Here is a 25,560-nt window from a genome sequence, read left to right as displayed (position 1 = left end):
TGTTTCATTGTGACTCCTAGCTCTTTTCCGGCCATGCTGTGCGTACTCGTTGTTCGCAGCCATGTTTTGACAACTAGCTGTTTTTCGATAAAGATAAGTTGAGTGCAGCTGGACAAAGATAATTGTTTTGCTTTCCTTCTCTTGTCTCTCTCACTTCGAGATAACAAAGGTGTTTCTCGGCCTGGGGTTCAATAAGGGGTGACAACTTGTAAGACTTTTTCTCTCTTTGCAAAGGTTTTCTTTTTTCCTTGTAATAAAAGACAAGATTACTTCCTTACTTATTCTGTCAGAAAAAGATTTGCCAAAACAGTTGGTGTCAGAAGTGGGATCCGAGGATTGATCGCCGATCCAGGGGACCCCGGGAGTGATTGATCATCCAGGACCAACGCAAGGGTTCTGCCTCCACCCGAAGAATTAACGACGGGGGGGGGGGGGCTGCCGGGGCTCTGGATGTCGGCTATCACCTCAGGATCCAAACGGACCTGTTGTCCTCCAAACAAAAAATTACGGTAATTTTCATTCCTTGAAAATCGGAGCATTTCATATGGTGTAGTGTATTTGAAACAATCTTGCCTTTGTAATAAATGGTATTCGTAATTGCTCTCGCCACATTCCATTGGTAAGGTTTGAGTCCTTAAATTCCAGGTTATAAAGTCTCCTGGTTAGGGGTTCGAATCCCAGACAGTGAGGGAATTGAGTCCCCAGGTTCGAGTCTGATGTGGTTAGAGGTTAAGTGTCCCCTACAATTAGAGGTTCGAGTCCGACAATTCGGGGTTTGGGTCCCCAAAAATTTCGAAGACGTTTGAATATTGTAAAAAAGAGAAGCGCTTCTAACGAGTGCTTGGAAATGGGAAGTGGGAAGAAAAAAAGAATTCCTGGTGTCTATGTCACTTAGGTTGTTTGAGGAAGTAAAAATAAATAATAATAATAATAAGTTAAGGCTTTAGAAGATATTGAGAAAAATGCCAAATGTTTAGAAATGTTAGATTTAGATGTGAATAGGGACAGAAGCTTTCTGACAGAAGAAGGGCAAGTTACTGATAACTGTGTATCGCCTATGGTCTGATTTGTCCAAGTTGGCCAATGGGACGCTGTTAGGTTGTGGTCGCGAGCTGGGTTCCACAGTGGCCTCACCCTATGACAAAGATCAAGAAGAGTGCAATCTGGAAGAAGACCAACACAACCGCCTCCTGTGACACACAGCACGGCCCTCCACACGCAGCACTTCTGCGGTTCCCCCCCTCCCCTTCTCACACAACCTGCTGCAGTGTCACAACAAGAGCACCCGCTTCCCTTGTACACCGCCAGGCCTTGCGGGATGCACTCGATGACCTATGGACAGCAAAGCACCGCTGAACCAGATTTGAGGTGGTTTAGGCCGGCCGCTGAACATGGGAGGGGACGCGGTGGGTGCAGAAGGTGATTCCATTGTGGAAAGAAGAGACATTGGATCAGTGACTGTCCGGGGGGGGGGTTTGCACTCATGGTGGCGGACCCAGTTCGTCCGACCTCTGGCTGACTCCCGGCGGCCCCAAAGACAGAGCAGCGTTTAACTGGCGATATACAGACTGTTTCTTTTTGTTGTTTCTCTGCAATGAAGACGCGCTTGGCACTGATAACAGTTTACAGTCACCACCAGACATTCATATCCACACTTATGGAGTTAATGTATGCAACTATGAAGTATAATTGATAGATGCCTTTGAATTAGAAAGATCCCTCTCTCCAAATTGACAGAATAAGCATTATATTTGGATCTCTCAGCGGAGTTTTTTTTTTTTTTTTTTTTTTTTTTTGGCATGACGAGGAATAACAAAGATAAATTGAAAATTGAAGCATTTGAAATGTAGAATCGTTACTTGTAATTGTCTGAGGATCTATTCCCCACTTTAGATCTAGATGTTTGGTCTGGGACCTAAAGTGTAGCAGTTTGGAACTGCTTGAGGAAAAATCTACAGTAGACCGGGGATGGTGTAACTTGGCTTGGGGCCTAAGAGAAGGTGATTGAGGAATCACCCGAAATGTAAGATGATTTGTAATTTTTCAAGGTTTCGAGAAACTATTCACTAGTGGATATTTAGTCTGGGAAAAATAATAAAAAACGCATATTTTTAATTGATGATTGAACATTTGAAATAAAGCTTTTTTATTTTTTGGTACTAGATAAATCAAAATTCTCGAAAAACTCATGGTTAATTCAAATATCAATAAATTAACACAAATGTGAAAAGCAAGATCTTAAATATTTACTGTGAGGAGTGAGAAAATCATTTTTGTGAAAATGCGCAATTCACAACACTGAGTTCAGAACCACGATCTGTTTGCACTCACAGCCGCTCCACTTCCTGTCAATATGCAGACGCGTCACCGTCCTTGATGAGGCCGATGACAGTGGTGTCATCTGCAAACTTCAAGTTTGACAGCTGGGTGCGTTGAGGTGCAGTCGTTTCTTGTAAAGAGAGAAGAGCAGCGGTGAGAGGACACAACCTTGGGGCGCCCCAGTGCTGATGCTGCGTGTGGATGAGGTGGCCTCCCCCAGCCTCACTTGCTGTGTCCTGCCCGTCAGGAAGCTGTAAATCCACTGGCAGATGGCAGGTGAGACGCTGAGCTGGAGAAGCTTGGAGGAAAGGAGTTCAGGGATGATGGTGTTGAACGCTGAGCTGAAGTCCACGAACAGGATCCTCGCATAGGTCCCTGCACTGTCGAGGTGTTCTTGGATGAAGTGCAGTCCCATGTTGACTGCATCATCCGCAGACCTGTTTGCTCGGTAGGCAAACTGCAGGGGGTCCAGCAGGGGGCCTGTGACGCTCTTGAGGTGGTCCAGCATGATACGTTCAAAGGACTTCATGACCACAGATGTCAAGGCCACAGGCCTGTAACCTGAGATTTCAGGTTTCTTGGGGACTGGAATGATGGTGGAGCGTTTGAAACAGAATGGTACTTCGCACAGTTCCAGAGATCTATTGAAGATCTGAGTGAAGACTGGCGCAAGCTGGTCCGCGCAGACTTTGAGGCAGGATGGGGTGTGAAGTGTCCTTTTCAAATCTGCAGTAGAAAGTATTCAAGTCGTTGGCTAGTCTGCTATTGTTCTCAGCTTGGGGGGATCGTCGCTTGTAATTTGTCAGCGATTGGAATGCATGCCAGACTGATTTAGAGTCGTTAGCGCTGAACTGTTTTTCCAACTTTTCTGCATAGTTCCTCTTTGCAATGTTAATTTCCTTAGTCCGCTGGTTTCTAGCTCGATTATTCAGGACCCTGTCCCCGCTTTGATATGCGTCCTCCTTAGCTTGGCGAAGCTACTTAAGTTTGGCAGTGAACCACGGCTTGTTGTTGTTGAATGTGAGAAATGACTTTCCTCTCTTTGCAAAGACTTCTCTTTTCTCCTTTTAATAAAAACCCACAACGATTTCTTCCTTACTTATTCTGTCAGAGAAAGATTTGCCAAAAAAAGTCTCACGTTTGGAATAACTTGTCACATAACCAGAGCTGTTTACTTCCTGGTTGCGCCTGGAAAGGAAGATGGTTGCCTCAAACCTCCCCAAAAAAAGGTTAGTAAATGTCAAAATAAAGATAGGACAATGATTTTCTGTAGACATGATATTTAGGGTGTATAGTAATGATATATGTATTTGCAATTTCCGTATTTTCACGACGCACTTAAAAGTCTTACATTTTCTCCAAAATGGACGGGGCGCCTTATAGTGCGGCGTGCACCGAGTTCCAAAATCTCTAAATGTAGTTGTGTGACTTTGATGAGCGCTCCGCTTGATTGACTAGGACCATTTCCTGCCGACACGCTGCTTATATAGAGGAAAGGCGGACGTGACTGAGGACAGCATGCGGACGTTAAAGGGGGAAGGGTGCGCGTGACAGAGGACCCTAAAGGCACGCCCCCAGTAGGTATATAGCGCCGTATAAAACGAGCTTCGCCAAGTCAAGAAGACGAAGCGCCAAGCGAGTTACGCCACGATATGTAAATGGATTGTGGATGCTTGGGCTAAGGTATCTGCTTTGACTGTTGTCCGAGCTTTCGTGAAAGCCGGCATCATTGCTGAACAGCCCCCTGGCAACGAGACTGACTCCGACAATGACGAGAGGGAACCCGGGATGTTTGATGGAGAACTTGCTATGCTATTCATTTCGGATACAGAAGGTGAGGACTTTGATGGATTTGTGGATGAGGATTGATATAAAAAAAAAAAAAAAACGTGAGTACATTGTTAAATACTTCAATAAAGTACAACCGAATTCAGTTTTGCTCCCGCTCCTTTTTTAAAAACATAAGCTAGCATGCATGCGTGCTACCGTATGTTTTAAGCTATCTTATGTTTTACCATGCCTGCGCCCAAGAATACGGTGCGCCTTATGTATGTGTTAAACACAGAAATAGAACCCGTAACTGAGACTGCGCCTTTTAATACGGTGCACCTTATGGTCGTGGAAATAGGGTACTCAAATCTGTCTGGTGTATTTTTTGAATAAGTAAACATATGAATGGTGTATGTAATAGTGACCCGTGGGATAGCACATTGTAGCAAGGTGCACATATTCGTCTATAAATACATAATGCTTGCTGCGTATAATCTTTTTTCTCTCTTATAGATTCACTTTGAGTGAAGTTCTTGATATTTTGTAGGTGATGGTCCAGAAAAAGCATGCAGCTTTTCAGTTATCCCCCAAATGAAAAATATGCCATTTTCAGTGACTATGATAGTGATGGATCTGATGCGGACGGATGCTGAATGCATATGCTGAACTTTTGGGCACAAATGATGACAAGGACAGCATTGATTACAACTTCCCCCTCCCCCAACCCACCAGCACTACCTTACCACCTTTTGACAACGGAGAAAGGTGGTAAGGTGGCCTTTACAAGTTATTCCAAAAGCCAGGTGAGGTGATAAAAAATTAAAAAGTAAGACAGGAGGATTATCAGTTCTGACGGTCTGACCTTCCCCCGTGGTCCTTCTCCAACACCCTCAACTACTGACAAGCCAAGGTCCTCCAACCACCAGAGGGACAAAACAAAAGAACCTCAACGGTCTTCCAGGTGACTGCAAGCCAAAGCTAAAGAACCTCCAAAGACCTGCAGTCGCCAGAAGAGCCTGTCTGAGGAATCTCCAAGGTCCTTCAGCCGCCACATGGATGAGACAAAAGAACCTCAAAGGTCCTCTACCAGACTTCAGGCCAAGGCTAGAACCCCCAAAGATTTAGAGTCGCCAGAATATCCTGTCTGAGGAATCTCTGAGGTCCTTTAGCTGCAAAGGGGTCAAGTCAGAAGTCCCATTAGCACAGCCAGAGGTGGTCAAAAATAAAGACAGTTTTCAAACAATCAAAGACATCAACAAATACACAGTATACAGCCCAAATGCTGCTGAATGTTTCAAACAAAGCGGATCTGATCCAATGACCATTTTCCTGCTCATGAATCCGCCTACACGAAGAGGGATTACCCTTGAAATGTCCAATCTCTACTCCACGCAGACCAAGGCCAAGTAAGTGGATATGGGTATGGATTAGTGTTAGATAAATTGTAGAAGTTATCATTTATTTGCTTAGCTTGCATTAGTATAATGGACAATTTTAGATGTCTCGCCTTCAAAAAGAAGACTCAGCATCATCCGATGGAAGGGCGCCTGGACCAAGGACGTGATCGGATGTGGTCGGGTCGTGACAGGTGTTGGTTCAATATTATGTGTTGTGTCTTATTACTTAGAATACTATGTCTGGGAAAAACCCTCTTATTATCAAATATTTTGTGTTGTGTCTTATTGCTTAGAACATTATGATTTGTAAATCCCTCCTATTTCAAATAAAAGCAGGAGCGAGGGGGGGGGGATTGTTTAGAGCGTGTTGAGAGGCTGTGATCTGAACAATCTCCCATCCGCCCTCCTCATGAGAAAAAGAAACCAGCGTCTTCATTCCTTTTGTGTCTATTTTTTTATAATGTTGGGTAAGATAAATCCAACATTAAATTGGTCCTTCGAGCCGGATGTCAACACACCCGAGGATTCCAGTTGTGGAGCCGACTTCCAGTTAAGAGACCGTGGCCACGGCAAGTAAGACCCTTTACGGGACTGGTCTTCGTCCTCCTCAACTGGGATCTAAAGGTTGACGACAATCCACAGGATTGAAGACGAGTGGTGAGTTAAATTTTAAAAAATTTTTGGGGGAAAAAAGGATTAAAGAGTGAGTGAATTGCGCGACGAAGAAGTCTGCGGCAGAACAAACCTTGTGTAATACTAGTGACTGGCAAGTGGTCAAGATGGACGACGGAATCCGATAAAATCCGTGGGGACGGCGGGGTCCTGTACGTACTTAAATTCCGTATTTCTGTGTTTCTGTGTTTCCGTGTTTTCGTGTGTTTATAAAAACGTTATTAATATCGTGTGTATGTGTAAAAGTATGAATGTATAAGACGGGATTGTAAGTGACAACTGAGTTTGGAAGCAAAGGCAAGAATTCTCCGCCCCAATTAGGGTAGAAGCTTGAGAATTACCAAAACTCAGACATTTATTGTCACCCTGTCATTTTTGAATAAAGTCAGTATTTAGGTCACTCTAGGTGCAAATGAACTGACTTCCAAATTCACAAAAATGGGAATAAATAACAGTAAACCGGATCAAAAAATAGACCTAACGTGTAAAGATTGGAAATATGTTCAACTACAAAACCATTCCAAAATAGAACATTTAAACACGAAGATAACCAAATACGGTTTCGCTGGCCAGCTAAATTCGCAAAAAATAGTTCAACTTCAAAACGAAATAAAGTGTCGACACAAAAATGATATATCACAAATACAAAAAGATGGATTTGACGACTTACTCTTCTGGTTAAACTGGACTAATGAGGATGTGAAAAAGGCCGTAGCCAGCATCACACCTTATCAACAACAGTTAAAAAATGCTTTACATGCGAATTCGAAAGAACACATTAACAGATGGGTAGATAAACATTGGATAAACCTAGCAACTGGCCCTCTGGAGGAATATGTTAATCATGCCCTCCACGCAGAAAGAGTGTTAGACAAAAAACAAAAAGAGAAGATAGATGTCTTCCTCGACGAAGAAGCAGAAATATACTATCAAGGCAGAGAGAGAGATAATTTTAGAGGACACGGCAGAGACCGTGGGAGAGTAAGATATGGTAGAAATCGAAATTATTATGATAATACCATCTGTTGGTGCTGTGGAAACAAAGGCCACATTGCACGTGACTGCCCTAAAAAAGAAAAAAAAAAGAAAAGAGAATACGGACAAACTACTGCATGACTAGGCCAGCCTGCTTCCCAACTCAACAAATCCTCTTATGTAAACATTACAGAGAATGAGGAGGTGGATTTCAATTTACAGGACATTCTGAGTTTGGACACTGAAAAACCTGAAATAACCTTGTAGAATGCCCATTTTCGAAGTCCCGGAGTGCCCTGTGAATTTGTTGGGAAGAGACGGCTTATTCCAACTAGGACTTGTACTCAAACATGAATTAAACATAAATTAAAAAGAGAGGACCTCGATGTAACACTGGAAAACAGAGAAAGTACATTCTATTACACAATCGATATCCCAGACAAACCACAGTTAAACATGGGAAAGGCCCTGTTGTATGCAGCCTTGCAGCTTATCACAAAAATAGAAGATAAAAAAGAATGTGATGAGCTGCAGTAATACAGAGAGCAGCATGCGTACCAATCCCACGCACATTGTTAAATTCATTAAGACCAGACGCTACTGTGTTTACAGTAGTAGACATAAGTAATGCATTCTTTACAGTACCAATAGAAAATAACAGTCAATTTTGGTTTGCATTCACATTTGAGAAAAAAAAAAATATATATATATATACTTTTACTAGATTACCGCAAGGTTACTGTGAAAGTCTAACTAATTATTCACAAGTTATGACAACACGCATGTCTTCTGGCATCTACAGATGGAGAGACATGCAAGGATTCATTGACTTTACTGCATCATCTAACAGAAGAGGGACATAAAGTTAACAAAAAATAAATTGCAATGATGTAAAAGACAAGTTAAATATCTAGGCCATAATTTAAGTATAGGAGGAAAGACTATATTAGAAGACAGGAGAGCTATAGTCTTAAAAAATCCTAAACCACAGACGAAGAAACATATAATAATCATTTTTAGGTCTGACAAATTATTGTAGAGCATGGATTCCAAACTATGCAGAAATTGTTGCACCATTGTCAAAATTAATGTATAAAAACAACCTTAAAATGACATCACCTGTTTAATGGAGTACAGAGGCAGAAAAGGCCTTCTGTGACATTAAACAACATTTGGTGTCCAGTGCTGCGCTAGGCCTTCCAAATTTAATGTTAAAACATTCATTCAAATTGTAGATTGTAAAAGCTATTGCATGACCTCCATACTTACACAACAATACGGTGATAAGCTAAAACCAATAGCTTATTTTTCAACTAGAGAGCAGTTCACCCTTAAGGTCCCACATACAGTGTCTGCTCTCACAACCTTAAATCCAGCCACACTAATACCCTTACTTGATGAAGGCACGCAGCATGATTGACAGGAATTGGCTGAACAAGCTGCTGAATTAGTAGCATTAATCGAGGCATGCAAACTAATGAAAAATAAAGATGGTACAATCTATACTGATAGCCAATATGAGTATTCCACAACAAGACCGTAATTATTGTGAAAAACAAAGTGCAAAACTACAAAATGAAATTTACATTAGCAAAGAAAAAAAAAAAAAAAGGGATGGTGGCACAGATAGATTGACACTTTACAGCCCTAAAAAATAGCAGAAAGAAACACGTGGGTTCATTTAACACACTGTAAAAGAGTCATTTCAGCTGAGTACTCAAACAGGGAAGGTGAGCAAAAGTCTGATAACGGAGCGGGAGCAGATGTGTAGATTCTGAAAACGCTTGCTGGTCAGTGAAGAAAAAAGACACCAACCCTTTTAGTGAGAACTCAGCAGAAAGGCACACCCACGTTGGTTATGAGATTCGCTAAGTTGTTACGTAGCAACTTTGGCTACTATGATGTTGGTTTTGTTTTTGTGGTACATGGGACGTCCCACCCTCAATGATAAAACCCATTTTTTAGATAGAAAATCACCTACCAACTGGACCAATATGACAAACCCAATAATAAAAAAAAAAAATTTCAAATCATTAACTCGTATCAAAAGGAGTACAGCTGATGATCAAAATTGTGGACATGGCCTCCAAACGCGGCAAAAAGGTTTAATATTTTGTGCCCCCCAAAATCAAGCTGCTTTAATCATAATTCCATATGCGGCTCTCACCAATGATGCTCAAGAGAATGGGCAGAATTGGGGATTTGGATATGACTGGTATGCAACGATAGGCTTTGGATGGGAACACCTCATTGGTGAAACAAGTTATGATTGGTCCAGTTGGTCAAAAAGAAGAAAAAAAAAAAAAAAAAAAAAAAAAAAACAGCAAAAGAACATAGAAAGAAGTTTAAATTAAGCAAAACGGCTTGTGTTATATTGTGTATTGTATATTGTGTACTGTGTTATAGGAACAGTGTTAAACCAAAAATGCCATTGAAAACTTCAAAGAAAGGTGGACAAATTTTAATTTAATTTTAACAACATAACTACTGATGATTGGTTTCTTGTAAATCATGGGATCCTATATATCCCGTAAAAGAAGCAGATAAACACAAACCGATGTTTTATACTTTAGTAGCACCAAATAATTTCACTTGTATAAACATGATTAATAAAGGAAAAAAAATTAGGACCACTGAACGACACACAGTGTAAAGTAATCTTAAAAGTCAAACCAAATTTTGTGCCAGTGTCACGGAGCGACATCTGGTGGTGGTGCGGAGATGATAGACTGTTTGATAGATTACCTAAAGATATATCTAGATTATGCGCTATTATCACTTTGATATTGCATGTGTCAGTATACCCTATGCCTGTTCAAGATTTAATGGAAAGGGCACCAATGTTTTTGTCCAATCTAAAAACATATACAAAAAAGAGATTTGTCATGGCAGGGGCAAAATAATCCAACATACATCGACGCCAGGTGTTCCTCGTGGGGGTTCCTAATCAATACAAATTGGGTGACCATGTTGCAGGAGGATTTGAGTCTTTCATATGCTGGTGGTGTACGATTAATAAAAATGTTGATGGGATAAACTACATCCACTTCAATGTACAGAGATTAGGAAATTGGACTCAGAGTGGGTTGAAAGCTGTGCACGAGCAGCTCAAGGACGTTCCAAAGACCGCATAGCTGTCGACATGCTCCTCGCAAGAGAGGGAGGTGTTTGCGGTATGTTTGGAGAACAAACAATACTGCTTCAGATGGCAGCTTGACCAGAGCCATCGATGGTCTACGGACCCTCAATCAACACTCCTTGTGGGACAGCTCGGATGGACGTTTTTGGTAAATATAAAACCCTAATTTCACCAATATTGATATCAATTGCTGTTTTTGCAGCCATTCTGACATTATGTGGATGTTGTTGTATCCCATGCATTCTGGCATTAATCAGTAAATTAATCACCACAGCCATAACCCCCATGGAGAAATCGTGTGGAGCTGATGTATACTGTATGATGATAATGATGATTATGATGATAATGATGATTTTGCTTTACCTGATTTGTTACCTGATACAGATGATTACAATGTTTAAACTACAACATTCATATATGACAAGTTTACTCTGAGTGTAAATGTATTTGTTTCATAAAAATGATTCTACAGTTAAAAATCGAAATGAAGTGACTGTAAGATGATATGAGAATTTGTGCAAATACATGATAAACAGGAGGGAAATGTTAGATAAATTGTAGAAGTTATCATTTATTTGCTTAGCTTGCATTAGTATAATGGACAATTTTAGATGTCTCGCCTTCAAAAAGAAGACTGCATCATCCGATGGAAGGGCGCCTGGACCAAGGACGTGATCGGATGTGGTCGGGTCGTGACAGGTGTTGGTTCAATATTATGTGTTGTGTCTTATTACTTAGAATACTATGTCTGGGAAAAACCCTCTTATTATCAAATATTTTGTGTTGTGTCTTATTGCTTAGAACATTATGATTTGTAAATCCCTCCTATTTCAAATAAAAGCAGGAGCGAGGGGGTGGATTGTTTAGAGCGTGTTGAGAGGCTGTGATCTGAACAATCTCCCATCCGCCCTCCTCATGAGAAAAAGAAACCAGCGTCTTCATTCCTTTTGTGTCTATTTTTTTATAATGTTGGGTAAGATAAATCCAACAATTAGCTCCTTACATTCTATGGAATTATTCTGGTGTCTGGATATAGCACTTTACCATGAAGACATATGCACTGGTCAACTGACAGTGATGTACATATTCAAAGCATTTCAAATGCAACGCAGAGAAATCGATTTGACAATATAATGGCCTCACTCCATTTTTGCGGACAACACAAAGATCACTGAAGATCCATTTTTCAAGGTTAGGCCAATCTTCAGCGAGCTCAACAAGTCTTACCAAGTCATGCCATATCCAGAATGTGTGCCAGTGGATAAGAGCATGATAAGATATTATGGCCGCCATTGACGTAAGCAATTCATAAAAGGCAAACAATCCGTTTTGGTTATAAAATATGGAGCCTTGCATCATCCAGTGGCTGCATGTACCATATGCAGCCATACGGGGGACGCCATATGCCAATGGCCGCATTTCGAACGCATGCACGCACCCACACCCACACCCACACACACAACCAATCAGAAGGGGTCCCGCCCTTCACTATCTCTGATTGGTTCAGAGACCACAAATGGTTTAATTTGTGTCTGCTTTCAAAATTGCAGAGATTTATTTTTCTTCCTCAAACGCTGGACGAACCGGTGCGCCGTTTTTTTTAGGCGTACCATTCAGAATTTAGGGCGCATGTGCAACCAAATCAGTCACACTCTAGAGCCTTAGTGTGTGAGGGGTAATCTCAAATTATGGTCCTGATGGCCCCACTCATAAAAAAAAAAAATAATAAAAAATCCTCATAGTTTAATTTCCTTCTCACTATTATTTGAATGCAAACATTACACAATATGACTTAAGAGTTCATCGTAATAATTTCCTCACAGTTTTAGGATAGCACTGCCTCCTCTTTGTTGAGCCAGGCCGGCCAGGAACGCTGGTTTCCTCTTCATCATGAAGGTCGAGCTCTTCCTCATACTTTACGGTCTCTTTCCCGACTGGCATCAAATGATCATCCAGCTCACCTTGGAAAGACAGGAGCAAAGCATAAAACAAAGAAATAACGTACTCATACAAAGTAGAAATTTGGTTGCTGTACTGTACCTATTCGATGGAGTTTCTCACAACAAAGCAGTGCAACTGCTTTCTCTGCCAATCTGGCACAATTCATTTTTGGACCCTGAGAAGATAAAATTTCCGAAAAATGAATGTGCTTGCCAAAATATATATATATATTTATATTTGTTTACAGATGTAATACTGTAGCTTATTCCACACCTTAACAGGCACTCTTAGTGGGGAGTTGATGGGTAAATAAAGTGTAGACTGGAATCTTCCGTCTTGCGTCTCCATAGTTTTACACTTGGGAGCCAAGTGGGTAAAGGGGTCACTGGGCAGCCGAGCACAATACCTGAGCAATTACAAAAAAAATGCTTTATTTGTTAACAACAACGCATCAACCAAACAATGCAACCACAGAAAGAGACCTGTTAATGTGTCCAATGGCTGTATTTATGGTGACCCGGGGACCTCCTTCCTCAGATTGAAGCACGTATGGAGGAAGGATGTTGTCATCATCCAACACTTGCTCTCCTTCAAACTCACCAACCTCAACAGATTTGGAGCACTTGTTTCTCAATATCTGCTCGGAAGAAAAATTAAACCTTATCATTCTCGTCTCCCCTTTCACAGATTTATGGATCTAGAGTGACTTGCAGATAGCTGGAATTTGAGCCGAAAATGCAGAGGACAGAGAGATGAAAGAGGATGATTCACTGTGGCGACCCTCAATAGGAGGAGCTGTCGCTTTATCGTGGTGGAGGGGTAGAAGTGGCAAAATGTTACTCGATGGTAAGTAGTCAGGGGATTTATTTAAAAGGGTGATCGATGGTGGACAAAAGGGAAGCTTAGACGACCCCTTATGAAGATGACAGACGTAAATCCATAGATACAGTGGGGCAAAAAAGTATTAAGTCAGCCACCAATTGTGCAAGTTCTCCCACTTAAAAAGATGAGAGAGGCCTGCAATTTTTATCATAGGAATACCTCACCTATGAGAGACAAATTTAGGAAAATAATCCAGAAAATCACATCTGATTTTTAAATAATTTATTAGCAAATTATTGTGGAAAATAAGTATTTGGTCAAAAACAAAAGTTAATCTCAATACTTATATGGCGTTTGCTGGCAATGACAGAGATCAAACGTTTTCTGTAAATCTTCACAAGGTTTTCACACATTGTTGCTGGTTTTTGAGTCCATTCCTCTGAAGCTGTACATCAAGCAAGAATGGGAAACAATTCCACCTACAAAGCTTCAACAATTAGTGTCCTCAGTTCCCAAACGTTTATTGAATGTTGTTAAAAGAAAAGAATGTAACACAGTGGTAAACATGACCCTGTCCAAGCTTTTTTGGAACGTGTTGCAGCCATAAAATTCGAAGTTAATGATTATTTGCGAAAAACAATTTAGTTTATCAGTTTGAACATTTAATGTCTTGTCTTTGTAGTGTATTCAATTAAATATAGGTTGAACATGATTTGCAAATCATTGTATTCTGTTTTTATTTATGTTTAACACAACGTCCCAACTTCAATGGAATTGGGATGTAAGATAGTCAGTGAGTGCTCGTTTAACTTCAACTTCAAAACCACCACCACCCCCCAACCCCGAAAGCCCCGCCCAGCCTACGGATACCCACCAATACAAATAGAGTCCGGTCCTGTGGGAAACAGTGAAATGTCATAATCCAAGATAGTATCTACATGGGTGGGCGCCTCTGTAACGCACTCTCTGGTATTGTCTTTGTTTCTGTCCGTTTCGTTTGTGTTTGGAGACATTATGTGACTTACTTACACGAGGGAAGCTAAACATTAGGGAGTCTACTACAATTCTTCTCTCGCCAACGTTCAAAAATAAAAAAAATTCTCGGAACTACAGAGTGGCTACACTGTATGGCGACAGAGGGAACCGTGCTGGATTGCAAGTTAAGCTAGGAACAGTGAGGATTTCAAACATCACTTCCGTCGATTCACCTCGCAAATCTACGCTCTCTACCCAACAAAATAGACAAGCTTCATTTTCTCACAAAGACAGTAAAGACTTGGCACGTTCTGTGGCCCTCTGGTTCATGTTGACTTGGCGTTGTGAACGCATTCCCGACGGCTTCCAACTTCACATTGCGGACCGCGACACGGACCTATCAAGGAAAGCAAAGGTGACGGGGACTTGCTTCTACAGCAACGCAAAATGGTGTACTAATGTCATGGAGCTCAGTACACACTGGAGCCTGGACTTGGAGTCCTTGTTGTTGAACTTTAAGTCATTCTACTCACCGCCGAGTTTTCTTAATTCATAACCGCCGGTGTTTACATTGCCCCCCAGGCTAACACAAACGCTGACTGACCAAGTCAACGAACTTGAAAATAAGCACCCATTTCGCACATTCAATAACAACAAGCCGTGGTATACTGCCAAAATTCGCCAGGCTCAAGACAATGCCGATCGGAGTGGGGACAGAGTCCTGTACAATCAGGCCAGAAACCAGCTGACAAAAGAAATCAACATCGCTAAGAGAAATTATGCAGAAAAGATGGAAAAACAGTTTGCTGCTAACGACTCAAGTCAGTTTGGCGAGGATTACAATCAAACCAATTGCAAGCGATCACCCCCCCCCCCCCCCCCAAGGGGAGAACAATAAAAAACAGGCTGACAACTTCGAATGCAAGACACTTTCACAACCACTCTACCGATGTCTCAAAATGGTGAGCAGAGGTTTGCTAACAGACAGCCACTTATCTCAACAAAGAGGACGGATGTGGACTATGGAAACGGTAATGGACCATCGAGCAGTTCTCCCTGGAATTTACTGGGAGCAAAGCCCAAAGATATGGGACAACATCTAAAAGGGAGGACACAACACCAGCAGATTACCAAGGAATCCAGCTGGCCTGCGTTGCGGGCTGCTTCAACCCCAAGTGAGCGGCCGTGGACGGTCGCTACAGCAAAGGGCAAGAAAAATAGGACGCTAGTCAATGCAAAACATTAACATAAGACTTACAAATAGATTTGAGCCACTTTTACAAGACCCTGGCCAAGAATGTCCATCCCCCACCACCCCTGAAAGGTATGAAACTAACTCATACAAGAAAAAAATGGCAACCCATACATTAATAGTTGGTGAAAGAGCTGTCAAGGATGTAAAACGTTTTTGCAGTGAGAAGAACACCAAAGTACTGTGTTTTACCAATTTTGTTTTTGAGATATCAGACACCATTCTGATATCTCTAAAAAAAATCCTGGAGATCACTAATCAGCACCCAACTGTGAAATCTGTCATTATACACACAGGGGCCCTGGATGTTCTCAAGCAGCAATCAGAGGTACTGAAGCAAGATTTCATTGATCGAACAAAAGTGCAATGTTTGGATGCTGAGGTTTTTATTAGTGGACCTCTCCCACTTGTACGATTTGGAGATGAAAATTTCTCTAGGCTCAGTCAATTAAATAAGAGGCTCAAAGAGTGTGTACGGCATTATCCGTGAGTTTCATTGATAATTTCTACATTTTTTGGGAGCGCAGACATCTTTACAAGGCAGACGGTTTCTGTGTAAATAGACAAGCGGTTATTGGATGCCAACATTTTTTACTGTGTATTCCATTCAGCGGCCCAAAAAGAAAAAGCTGGCTTTGGTGACACGTCTGAAGGACAAAATGATGCAGTTGTTCCCAAACAATCGGAGGAACGGGAGATAAGGCGACACGAGGCGCAGACGGATTAATCAGGGTCATCCAAACAATCGGAGGAGCGAATGACAAATGAGATGAGCCAGAACATTGAATCTTCCACACCGTCCCTGCCCCATTGGAGCAAAGCCCAATGCAAAACTCTCGCTCTACTAGCCTAAATTCTCTGCTAGGTGTGACGGACAGGATGAAGACGATTGTCAATATTGGAATCCAACGCACACCACGCCAAGATCTTCCTCCCATCCCCCCTCGCCTGACACCACTGTCACTAAGATGCAAAGGGCCCCTCCTCCACCCATAAAGAACCTTATCTGCGAATCTGACTGATATCTGCAGGATCTTTTCCAGAATAAGTCAGACCCCTATGGAGATGAGGCATTTTTTATCCATGTAATTACAAGGGACAGAAAGTTGGTCAAAGAAATATGGCACAAAAAAAGTAGAACGACAAACTTAGGATAAAATGTGAATCTATCAAACCATTGTCTCCAGTTATCTCTGCGAGAGTAGCTCTTTTCAATATCAGGTCACTGGGTAATAAATCAAAGTTGATTAATGACATCATTACAACCGATGATCTGGACTTTTTGTTACTAAATGAAACGTGGTTAACAGAAAGTAGCTGTAATACCATTTTAAATGAGCCAACACCAGCAAATTTAAATGTAATGAACAAGTGTCAAATAGGGAAAAATGGCGGTGGTATTGCTGTTATTTTTAAGTCATTATTTCAGTGTAAAGAAATTATACTGGGTGATTTTAGCTCTTTTGAAAATCTCTCTTTTTTAGTTAAAGGTGACCTAAAGGTTATTGTTTTAATAATTTATAGGCCAAGATACAATAGTAAATTTATGGAGGACTTTTCAGAACTGCTGTCAGTTATTTGTACTGACTACAACTATTTTGTCATAACGGGAGACTTTAACATTCATGTTGACAATAACATGGAAAAAAAATCTCAAGAACTCTGCTATACTAGACACATTTGATCTCTCTCAACATATGAAGAGTCCAACCCACATCTTACACCTGGTCATCTCTAAGGATGTTGAAATTATATCAATTGACATTAAGCAAATGCATATAAGCATATTTCTGACCATTTTTTTGTATTCTTTGAATTACAGATTCTTCCAAAAGTTCAGACAACCTCAATGTCTGTTCAGAAAAGGTACATAAATGAGAGTACCGCCAATAAGTTTATGGAGACCATTGCCGTGCCACAAACTGTGAATGCTGAGAAAGTTGATGAACTTTTGGATAATTTCCCCTGGAAAATCTCAAATGTCATGAATTATGTGGCTCCTATTAAAACTAAGACAATCTTGAGGCGACCTCGAACACCGTGGAGGAGCACAATGATGGCAAAGACCTCTAAATCAAAGTGTAGGAAAGCAGAATGTAAGTGGAGAAAAACTAAACTCCAAATTGACTATGACCGCTATAGACAAAGTCTTTGAAATTTTAACCAAGAGTTAGTCAGGGCTAGACAGCAACACTTCAACAATACTCACACTCTGTTTGCTGTGGTTGACAAGCTCACAAACCCTCCAAATCAGATAGCTCCGGAATTCCAAACAGCAGATGAATTTGCTTGTTATTTCAGTGAAAAAATACAATCCATCAGGTATAAATATTAGCACAAATCTGCAAATTGATAATTATATTACATCTGAAGCCACCCAGGAAAAACTCTTTTACCATGTCAGAATTTGACACAGTTGACCAAAAAAACTGCAAACGGTTCAGCAGCTGAAACCATCAACGAGCTGTCTTGACTCAATACCATCTGACTTTTTCAAAGTTATTGCGAAGTCTGTGCTAGCTGATTTGCAGCAAATAATCAATTGCTCAGTTCAGTCAGGCGAGTTGCCTAAAGCTCTTAAAGTAGCTGCCATTAACCCTATGCTAAAAAATAGAACGCTGGACGCTTCCAAGTTAGCAAGCTATAGACCAATCTCAAATCTCCTTTCATAGCCAAGATTGTTGAGAAAGTTATTTTTAATCAACTCAGCAATTTCTTGAACTTAAATGGACTTTTTGACAAATTTCAATCAGGGTTCCGAACTCATCACAGTACAGAATCTGCTCTTATCAAAGTGCTAAATGATATAAGGTTGAATAGTGACTCGGGAAAGGTCTCAATTCTGGTCTTGTTGGACTTCAGTGCGGCTCTCGATACGGTAGATCATAATATACTGCTGAACAGGTTGGAAACGTGGGTTGGACTAAATGGAATAGTCCTTAAATGGTGCAGGTGGTGGAGGAAAGGAGTTATTTTGTAACCATTGGAAGTGTCCAATCTCATTGAATAGCAATGACTTATGGGGTCCCTCACAGCTCAGTTCTTGGACCCTTCCTGTTCACCCTGTACATGCTACCCTTGGGTCAAATTCTTCAGAACTTTAATTTTGACTATAATAGCTATGCAGATGACACAGTTATATCTAGCAGTGTCGCCAGATGACTACAGTTCAATTGAGGTGTTGTGTCATTGTCAAAATAAGATAAATATCTGGATGAGCCAAAATGTTCTTCAATTAAACCACAACAAAACTGATAATAAAATAAATAATTGTTTATGGCAATAAAGAAAAGGGAATTGCTGTTAGTAAATACCTGGAGTCACTCTCTTTCAAAACTAAAGACCAAGTCCGAAACCTTGGTGTTCTGATAGATTCTGACCTGACTTTCAACAGTCATATCAAATCAATTACTAAAACTGCCGTCTACCATCTGAAGAACATATCCAGAGTAAAGGTTTGCATGTGTCAAGCAGACCAGGAGAAGCTCATCCATGCTTTTATCTCAAGTAGACTTGACTATTATAATGGTCTTCTGACTGGACTCCCTAAAAAGAGCATTAAACAGCTGCAGCTCATTCCGAATGCTGCAGCTCGGGTTCTGACCAGAACAAAGAGGTCAGAGCATATTACTGCAGTTCGAAAGTCTTTACACTGGCTTCCAGTCAGCTTTAGAATAGATTTTAAAGTTCTGCTACTGGTCTATAAATCACTAAACGGGTTAAGTCCTGAATACATGAATGAAATGCTAATGGAATATATACCCAGTAGGGCTCTGAGATCGACAGACTCAGGTCAAATAGTGGAGCACAGAATCCAAAGCAAACATGGTGAAGCAGCATTTCACTATTATGCTGCACACAAATGGAATGAGTTGCCAACAGAAGTGACGTCACCCCCAAGCGTGCATGTTTTTAAGTCCAGGTTAAAAATTATTCTTTTTCCCCATGCTTTTTAGAGCATTTCCACTTTTAAATGATATTTCTTGCACGGTATGCTGTTTTAATTGTATTTTTATTAAATTTTTATTTTTTTTCTCTTTGTTTTAAATGTTTAAAAGCTGTTTTTTTCCTTTGTTTTTAAATGTTTTTAATCATGTAAAGCACATTGAGTTACCTTGTGTATGAAATGTGCTATAAAAATAAATTTGCTTTGCTTTGGCCGACTGGTTAGAGCGTCTGCCTCACATTTCTGAGGAGTGGGGTTCAATCCCCGGCCCCGCCTGTGTGGAGTTTCCATGTTCTCTCGTGCCTGCGTGGTTTTTCTCCCGGCACTCCGGTTTCCTCCCACATCCCAAAAACATGCATAGTAGGTTAATTGAAGTCTCTAAATTGCCCTTAGGTGTGAATGTGAGTGCGGATGGTTGTTTGTTTATGTGTGCCCTGCAATTGACTGGCAACCAGTTCAGGGTGTACCCCGCCCCCTGCCCAAAAATAGCTGGGATAGGCTCCAGCACTCCCGCGACCCTTGTGAGGATAAGCGGCTCAGAAAATGGATGGATGGATGCTTGAGGACTGCATCATTTGCACAACTGCCATTATATCAGCATCACCAAACTAGTGGTACAATTTCATTGCTCAATGACTCTCCATACTCATGTTATCTACAACCCCAATTCCAATGAAGTTGGGACATTGTATTAAACAAATAAAAACACAATACTATGATTTGCAAATCATGTTCAACCTATATTTAATTGAATACACTACAGACAAGATCGTTAATGTTCAAACTGATAAACTTTATTGTTTGAGCAAATAATCATTAACTGAGAATTTTATGGCTGCAACACATTCCAAAAAAGCTGGGACAGGTGGCAAAAAAGAAGTTGAGGAATACTCAAACACCTGTTTGGAACATCCCACAGGTGAAAAGGCTAATTGGGAACAGGTGGGTGCCATGATTGGGTATAGAAGGAGCTTCCCTAAATTGCTCAGTCATTCACAAGCAAAGATGGGGCGAGGTTCACCTCTTTGTGAACAAGTACGTGGGAAAGTAGTCGAACAGTGTAAGGACTATGTTCCTCAAAAGGTTCAGAGAATCTGGAGAAATCTCTGCATGTAAGCGGCAAGGCCGAAAACCAACATTGAATGCCCGTGACGTTCAATCCCTCGGGCGACACTCCATCAAACACCGACATCAATGTTTAAAGGATATCACCACATAGGCTCAGGAACACTTCAGAAAACCAATGTCAGTAAATACACTTCGGTGCTACATCTGTAAGTGCAACTTGAAACTCTACTATGCAAAGCAAAAGCCATTTATCAACAACACCCAGAAACACCGCCGGCTTTTCTGGGCCCAAGCTCATCTAAGATGGACTGATGCAAAGTGGAAAAGTGTTCAGTGGTCCGACGAGTCCACATTTCAAATTGTATTGGGAAATTGTGGACGTCGTGTGCTCCGGGCCAAAGAGGAAAAGAACCATCCGGACTGTTATGGACGCAAAGTTCAAAAGCCAGCATCTGTGATGGTATGGGGCTGTGTTAGTGCCAATGGCATTGGTAATTTACACATCTGTGAAGGCACCATTAATGCTGAAAGGTACATACAGGTTTTGGAGAAACATATGCTGCCATCCAAGCAACGTCTTTTTCATGGACGCCCCTGCTTATTTCAGCAAGACAATGCCAAACCACATTCTGCACATGTTACAACAGCGTGCCGTCGTAGTAAAAGAGTGCGGGTACTAGACTGGCCTGCCTGCAGTCCAGACCTGTCTCCCATTGAAAATGTGTGGCGCATTATGAAGCGTAAAATACGACAACGGAGACCCCAGACTGTTGAACAGCTGAAGCTGTACATCAAGCAAGAATGGGAAAGAATTCTAACATACTGTTCTTGGCCAATAAAGCTCTATCTGATTATGATGTTATTTTCCTGTTTATTTGGCTCTTTGACCGTAGTTGCGCTTTCATATTCCTTTCTGCAAAACCATACGTTTTGCAGGTCAAATGTAATGCACAGAGCTTTTTTTCTCAAGTGCACAACAGTGATTCGACATCAAAGGGCCCTGCATGCAAAAGATGCACCTACAAATACACCTGAACTTTTTAAAATTCTCACAATCTTAAATATGGGTACGAAATACGCGACATAAAATGAGGTCTTTGGTGATGCATTCCTCAATTTCCATCGCTACAATATGCGATGCATGTTTTTAAAGTTTACAATAAGTAAAACCTTTTCCTGAGCGGTCAGCAGCTCTCAAAACAAAGATCGAACCGTTTATTTATTGTACCTCGACTAAAAGAGTGTGGATTGATAAAAGAAATTAAAACTGCGTGGCAGGCAAAGGTAAACAGTTAGGCGATCGCTGATTGGTCAAAAGCAGAGCTGTCAAATGTTAAGGAATGTCCATATTTTCTGCTTTGGAAATCACTGAACGCTGCATGTCCTTCTCCCTCGCTTCCCGTACACACGTCCTCCTACCTTCACGGCCCCACAGACAATCGGAAACCACAGACTCATGAACAATATTGCAGGGTTTCTACAATTGGATTTCTGCTTTTCCACAAGGCAAACATTTTCTCGATAGATAAAATTACTTGTTCAGAAGGTCAAGGGTCATATGCCACCTTATATGGAGGAAAGTGTTTTACATTTTAGGGTGGAAAAGCATAGAATTTGACAGTGATTTTGTACTCAGTGGAATTTTTATTCAAATTATTGCCCAAAACAGCTTTACAAAAAATTGCTAGACATATCTTGGGAATTGCCACACAAAAATAATTTTGTACAGCAATAAAAGCTATTCAGTTTTTGGTGGGAGTATGTCCGACCCTGGAGCATTGCCGAAGAAGAGGGGTTGAGCCCACCTGCTTATTATGCCAACCAGAAAGGTATGTAAATGCATTGAAAATCAAATTTTGTTTGTTTGTCATTTCTTAGTACAAGTAATAAAGAAACAAAATTGTGTACTCCTATGTTAAAAGCAGTTTAAAAAAAAAATTTAAAAAGCACACTGAGTTAGTTACTTTTTGTATGAAATGCACTATATATATTTAAAAAAAAAAAAAAAAAACGATATGAATAAACGTGCCGTGCTTTGTTTCCGATTTAGCGCCGCTGCCAAAGAAAAGCTATGTTAAGTGCAGCTGCAGACAGGGGTGGCCACAACAAGCCCTATACTTTTGCTGGCCACCCCACTCAGCAGTGCGTGACATTGATCCTGAGCCTAACTCTAACCCTAACCCAGAACGTCAACCATTGCTAACACACGACACACCAATCAGGCCTTTATGGTAGAGTGGCCAGACGGAAGCCACTTCCCACTAAAAGGCACATGGAAGCCCCCTTGGAGTTTGTCAAAAGGCACCTTAAGGATTCTCAGACCTGCAGAAACAAAACTCTCTCGTCTTATGAAACCTAAGTAGAACTTTTTGGCCTCAATTGCAAGCGTCATATCTGGAGAAGAAGAGGGACTGCTCATCACCTGGCTAACACTATCCCTACTGCGAAGCGTGGTGGTACTGGGCGACGAGTCCGCATAGAGGGTTAGATGACAGTTGCCAAATATAGAGAAATTCTTCATGAGAACTTGCTCCAGAGTGCTCTGGAACTCAGACTCGGGCGTTGATTCACCTTCCAACACAACAATGACGAAAAGCACACAGCCAAGATAAAGTAGTGGCTTCAGGAGCAGCCTGTGAATGTCCTTGAGTGGCCCAGCGCGGGCCCAGACTTGAATCCAATCGAACATCTCTGGAAATACCTAAAAATGGCTGTCCACTGACGCTGCCCATCCAACCTGACTGACCTTCAGAGGATCTGCAGAGAAGAATGGGAGAAAATGCCCCGAAACAGGTGTGCCAAGCTCGTAGAGACATACCCAAGAGACTTGAGGCTGTGATTGCTGCCAAAGGTGCTTCAACAAAATATTAAGCCAAGGGTGTGAATACTTGCGTACCTATTATGTTGAAATGAAACTGTCTGAAAATACATTTTTATTTTGTCATGATGGGATATTTTATGTAGATTTTTTTTAAAGGAAAACTACACTCAAATCAACTGTAGAATAAGTCTGAAACAGCAAAATGTGGGAAAAGTGAAGGGGTGTGAATACTTTCTGGTGCCACTGTACATCCATCCATTTTCTGAGCCGCTTCTCCTCACTAGGGTCGCGGGCATGCTGGAGCCTATCCCAGCTATCATCGGGCAGGAGGCGGGGTACACCCTGAACTGGTTGCCAGCTAATCGCAGGGCACATACAAACAAACAACCATTTGCACCACATTCACACCTACGGGCAATTTAGAGTTGTCAATTAACCTAGCATGCATGTTTTTGGGCTGTGGGAGGAAACCAGAGTGCCCGGAAAAAAGCAACGCAGGCACGGAGAGAACATGCAAACTCCACACAGGCGAGGTCAGATTTGAACCCGGGTCCTCAGCACTTTGAGGCTGATGTGCTTTTTTTTTTTTTTTTTTTTTTAATGAATTAAAACAAAAACAGGACTGTCGCCCTTAATGTGCAAACAAAGACATACACGAACACAGTATAACAGGAACAATGGTGAAATGAAATTGATAACTAGGCATTCCCAGCACCTCTGGGTGACTTTATTAAAAAATATTTTTTCTAAGCTTATATTACAAAACAAATTCCATATTATTACAGTGTGATCGTACAGTGTTTTAACCAAAGCATACTGATGCAAATCATTTTGCTCGTCATCAATTGTGCACCCCCCCCCAAAAACAACAAATAATAATAAATAAATCAATCAATAAATAAAATATAATTAAAAAAAAAATAAATAAAAAAAAATCAAGGGACATATTTCTGTCTGAGGAACACGTGGACATTGTTTCCTGCATCCTCTCTCATAGTTGTCATGCAAGGAGGTAAGTATAAAACACTCTGGGTTGCTCCGTTTGTTGTTTGAAGGGTTTATATTTTACCGTAACATGGGTGCTTATCTTATTAGCATGTCCAAATTAGTCCCTCTGCTGGTCACTTTTAATATAACAGTTGATTCACTGTATATTACAGTACACCAACATTGCAGCAGACCCTGCGATGTGACTATTGCGTACACATACGTCACGAAGACAATGTTCAAACAATACTGTATATCGTGCAGCCCATATATATATAAATATATATCTACACACACACAGTATATTAGGGCTGTTCACGAATGGGTGGTGACTCAAATTGGGATTCGAATCGGCATGGAAAAGCGATCATCGACGGGGGGGTTTTTGGGTTTTCGCATTCGAATTAGAGTAAATCCATAGAGAATATTCAGAATATCCAACTACTTACCTTTTCTATGGCCTTGTAAGTACCAAGATCCTTTTCAAAGCTTTTGGTCTTGTCACTATCAGCCAGCATAACGTAGTTGGAGACAGGAGCTCGAGCTCGGCCTTTGGACTGGACATAGGACCTGTATTCAGTTGGCAAGTCAAACCGCACTACCAAGTTACACTTTGGAATGTCCACACCTTCCTCCACAATGCTTGTGGCAATCAGCAGGTTGGTTTCATGAGCCCGGAATTTGCGGAGAACCTGTAAGACAAAGATGGATGTCAGTAAATACAGTGGGTACATTAAGTATTCAGACCCCTTAGATTTTTCACTCTTTGTTATATTGCAGCCATTTGCTAAAATCATTTAAGTTCATTTTTTCCCCTCATCAATGTACACACAGCACCCCATATTGTCGGGGAAAAACGGAATTGTTCAAATTTTTGCAGATTTATTAAAAAACAAAAACTGAAATATCACACAGCCATAAGTATTCAGACCCTTTGCTAAGTATTTAGGAGAAGCACCCTTTTGAGCTAATACAGCCATGAGTCTTTTTGGGAATGATGGAACAAGTTTTTCACACCTGAATTTGGGGATCCTCTGCCATTTCTCCTTGCAGATCCCATCCAGTTCTGTCAGGTTGTATGGTGAATGTTGGTGGACAGCCATTTTCAGGTCTCTCCAGAGATGCTCAATTGGGATTAAGTCAGGGCTCTGGCTGGGCCATTCAAGAACATTCACAAAGTTGTTCTGAAGCCACTCAGTTATTTTAGCTGTGGGCTTCGGGTCATTGTCTTGTTGGAAGGTGAACCTTCGGCCCAGTCTGAGGTCCTGAGCACTCTGGAGAAGGTTTTCGTCCAGGATATCCCTGTACTTGGCCCCATTCATCTTTCCATCGATTGCAACCAGTCGTCTTATCCCTGCAAAAACCTCACAGCATGATGCTGCCACCACAATGCTTCACTGTTTGGACTGTATTGGACAGATGAGCAGTGCCTGGTTTTCGCCACACATACCGCTTAGAATTAAGGCCAAAAAGTTA

The 25,560-nt window shown here is 41.2% G+C and overlaps 1 protein-coding gene across 5 annotated transcripts in view; it reads right to left on the bottom strand.

Moving 5' to 3' along the window:
• Positions 1-25,560, bottom strand: part of dicer1 (dicer 1, ribonuclease type III) — a 265,924-nt gene that overhangs the window by 131,284 nt on the left and 109,080 nt on the right. For all 5 annotated transcript variants that reach the window (XM_061793888.1, XM_061793885.1, XM_061793886.1 and 2 more), the window contains 5 exons: positions 24,534-24,776; positions 12,696-12,850; positions 12,487-12,619; positions 12,313-12,388; positions 12,094-12,233 (listed from right to left, as the gene is read on the bottom strand). In XM_061793888.1, coding sequence (XP_061649872.1) covers positions 12,094-12,233; positions 12,313-12,388; positions 12,487-12,619; positions 12,696-12,850; positions 24,534-24,776 — 747 coding nt within the window. The remainder of the gene's footprint in view (positions 1-12,093; positions 12,234-12,312; positions 12,389-12,486; positions 12,620-12,695; positions 12,851-24,533; positions 24,777-25,560) is intronic.

Source organism: Phyllopteryx taeniolatus, chromosome 13 (genome assembly GCF_024500385.1).
Source record: "Phyllopteryx taeniolatus isolate TA_2022b chromosome 13, UOR_Ptae_1.2, whole genome shotgun sequence".
Lineage (NCBI taxonomy): Eukaryota > Metazoa > Chordata > Actinopteri > Syngnathiformes > Syngnathidae > Phyllopteryx > Phyllopteryx taeniolatus.
Note: the sequence above shows the minus strand (reverse complement) of the source record. Positions and strands in the feature narration are given on the sequence as shown.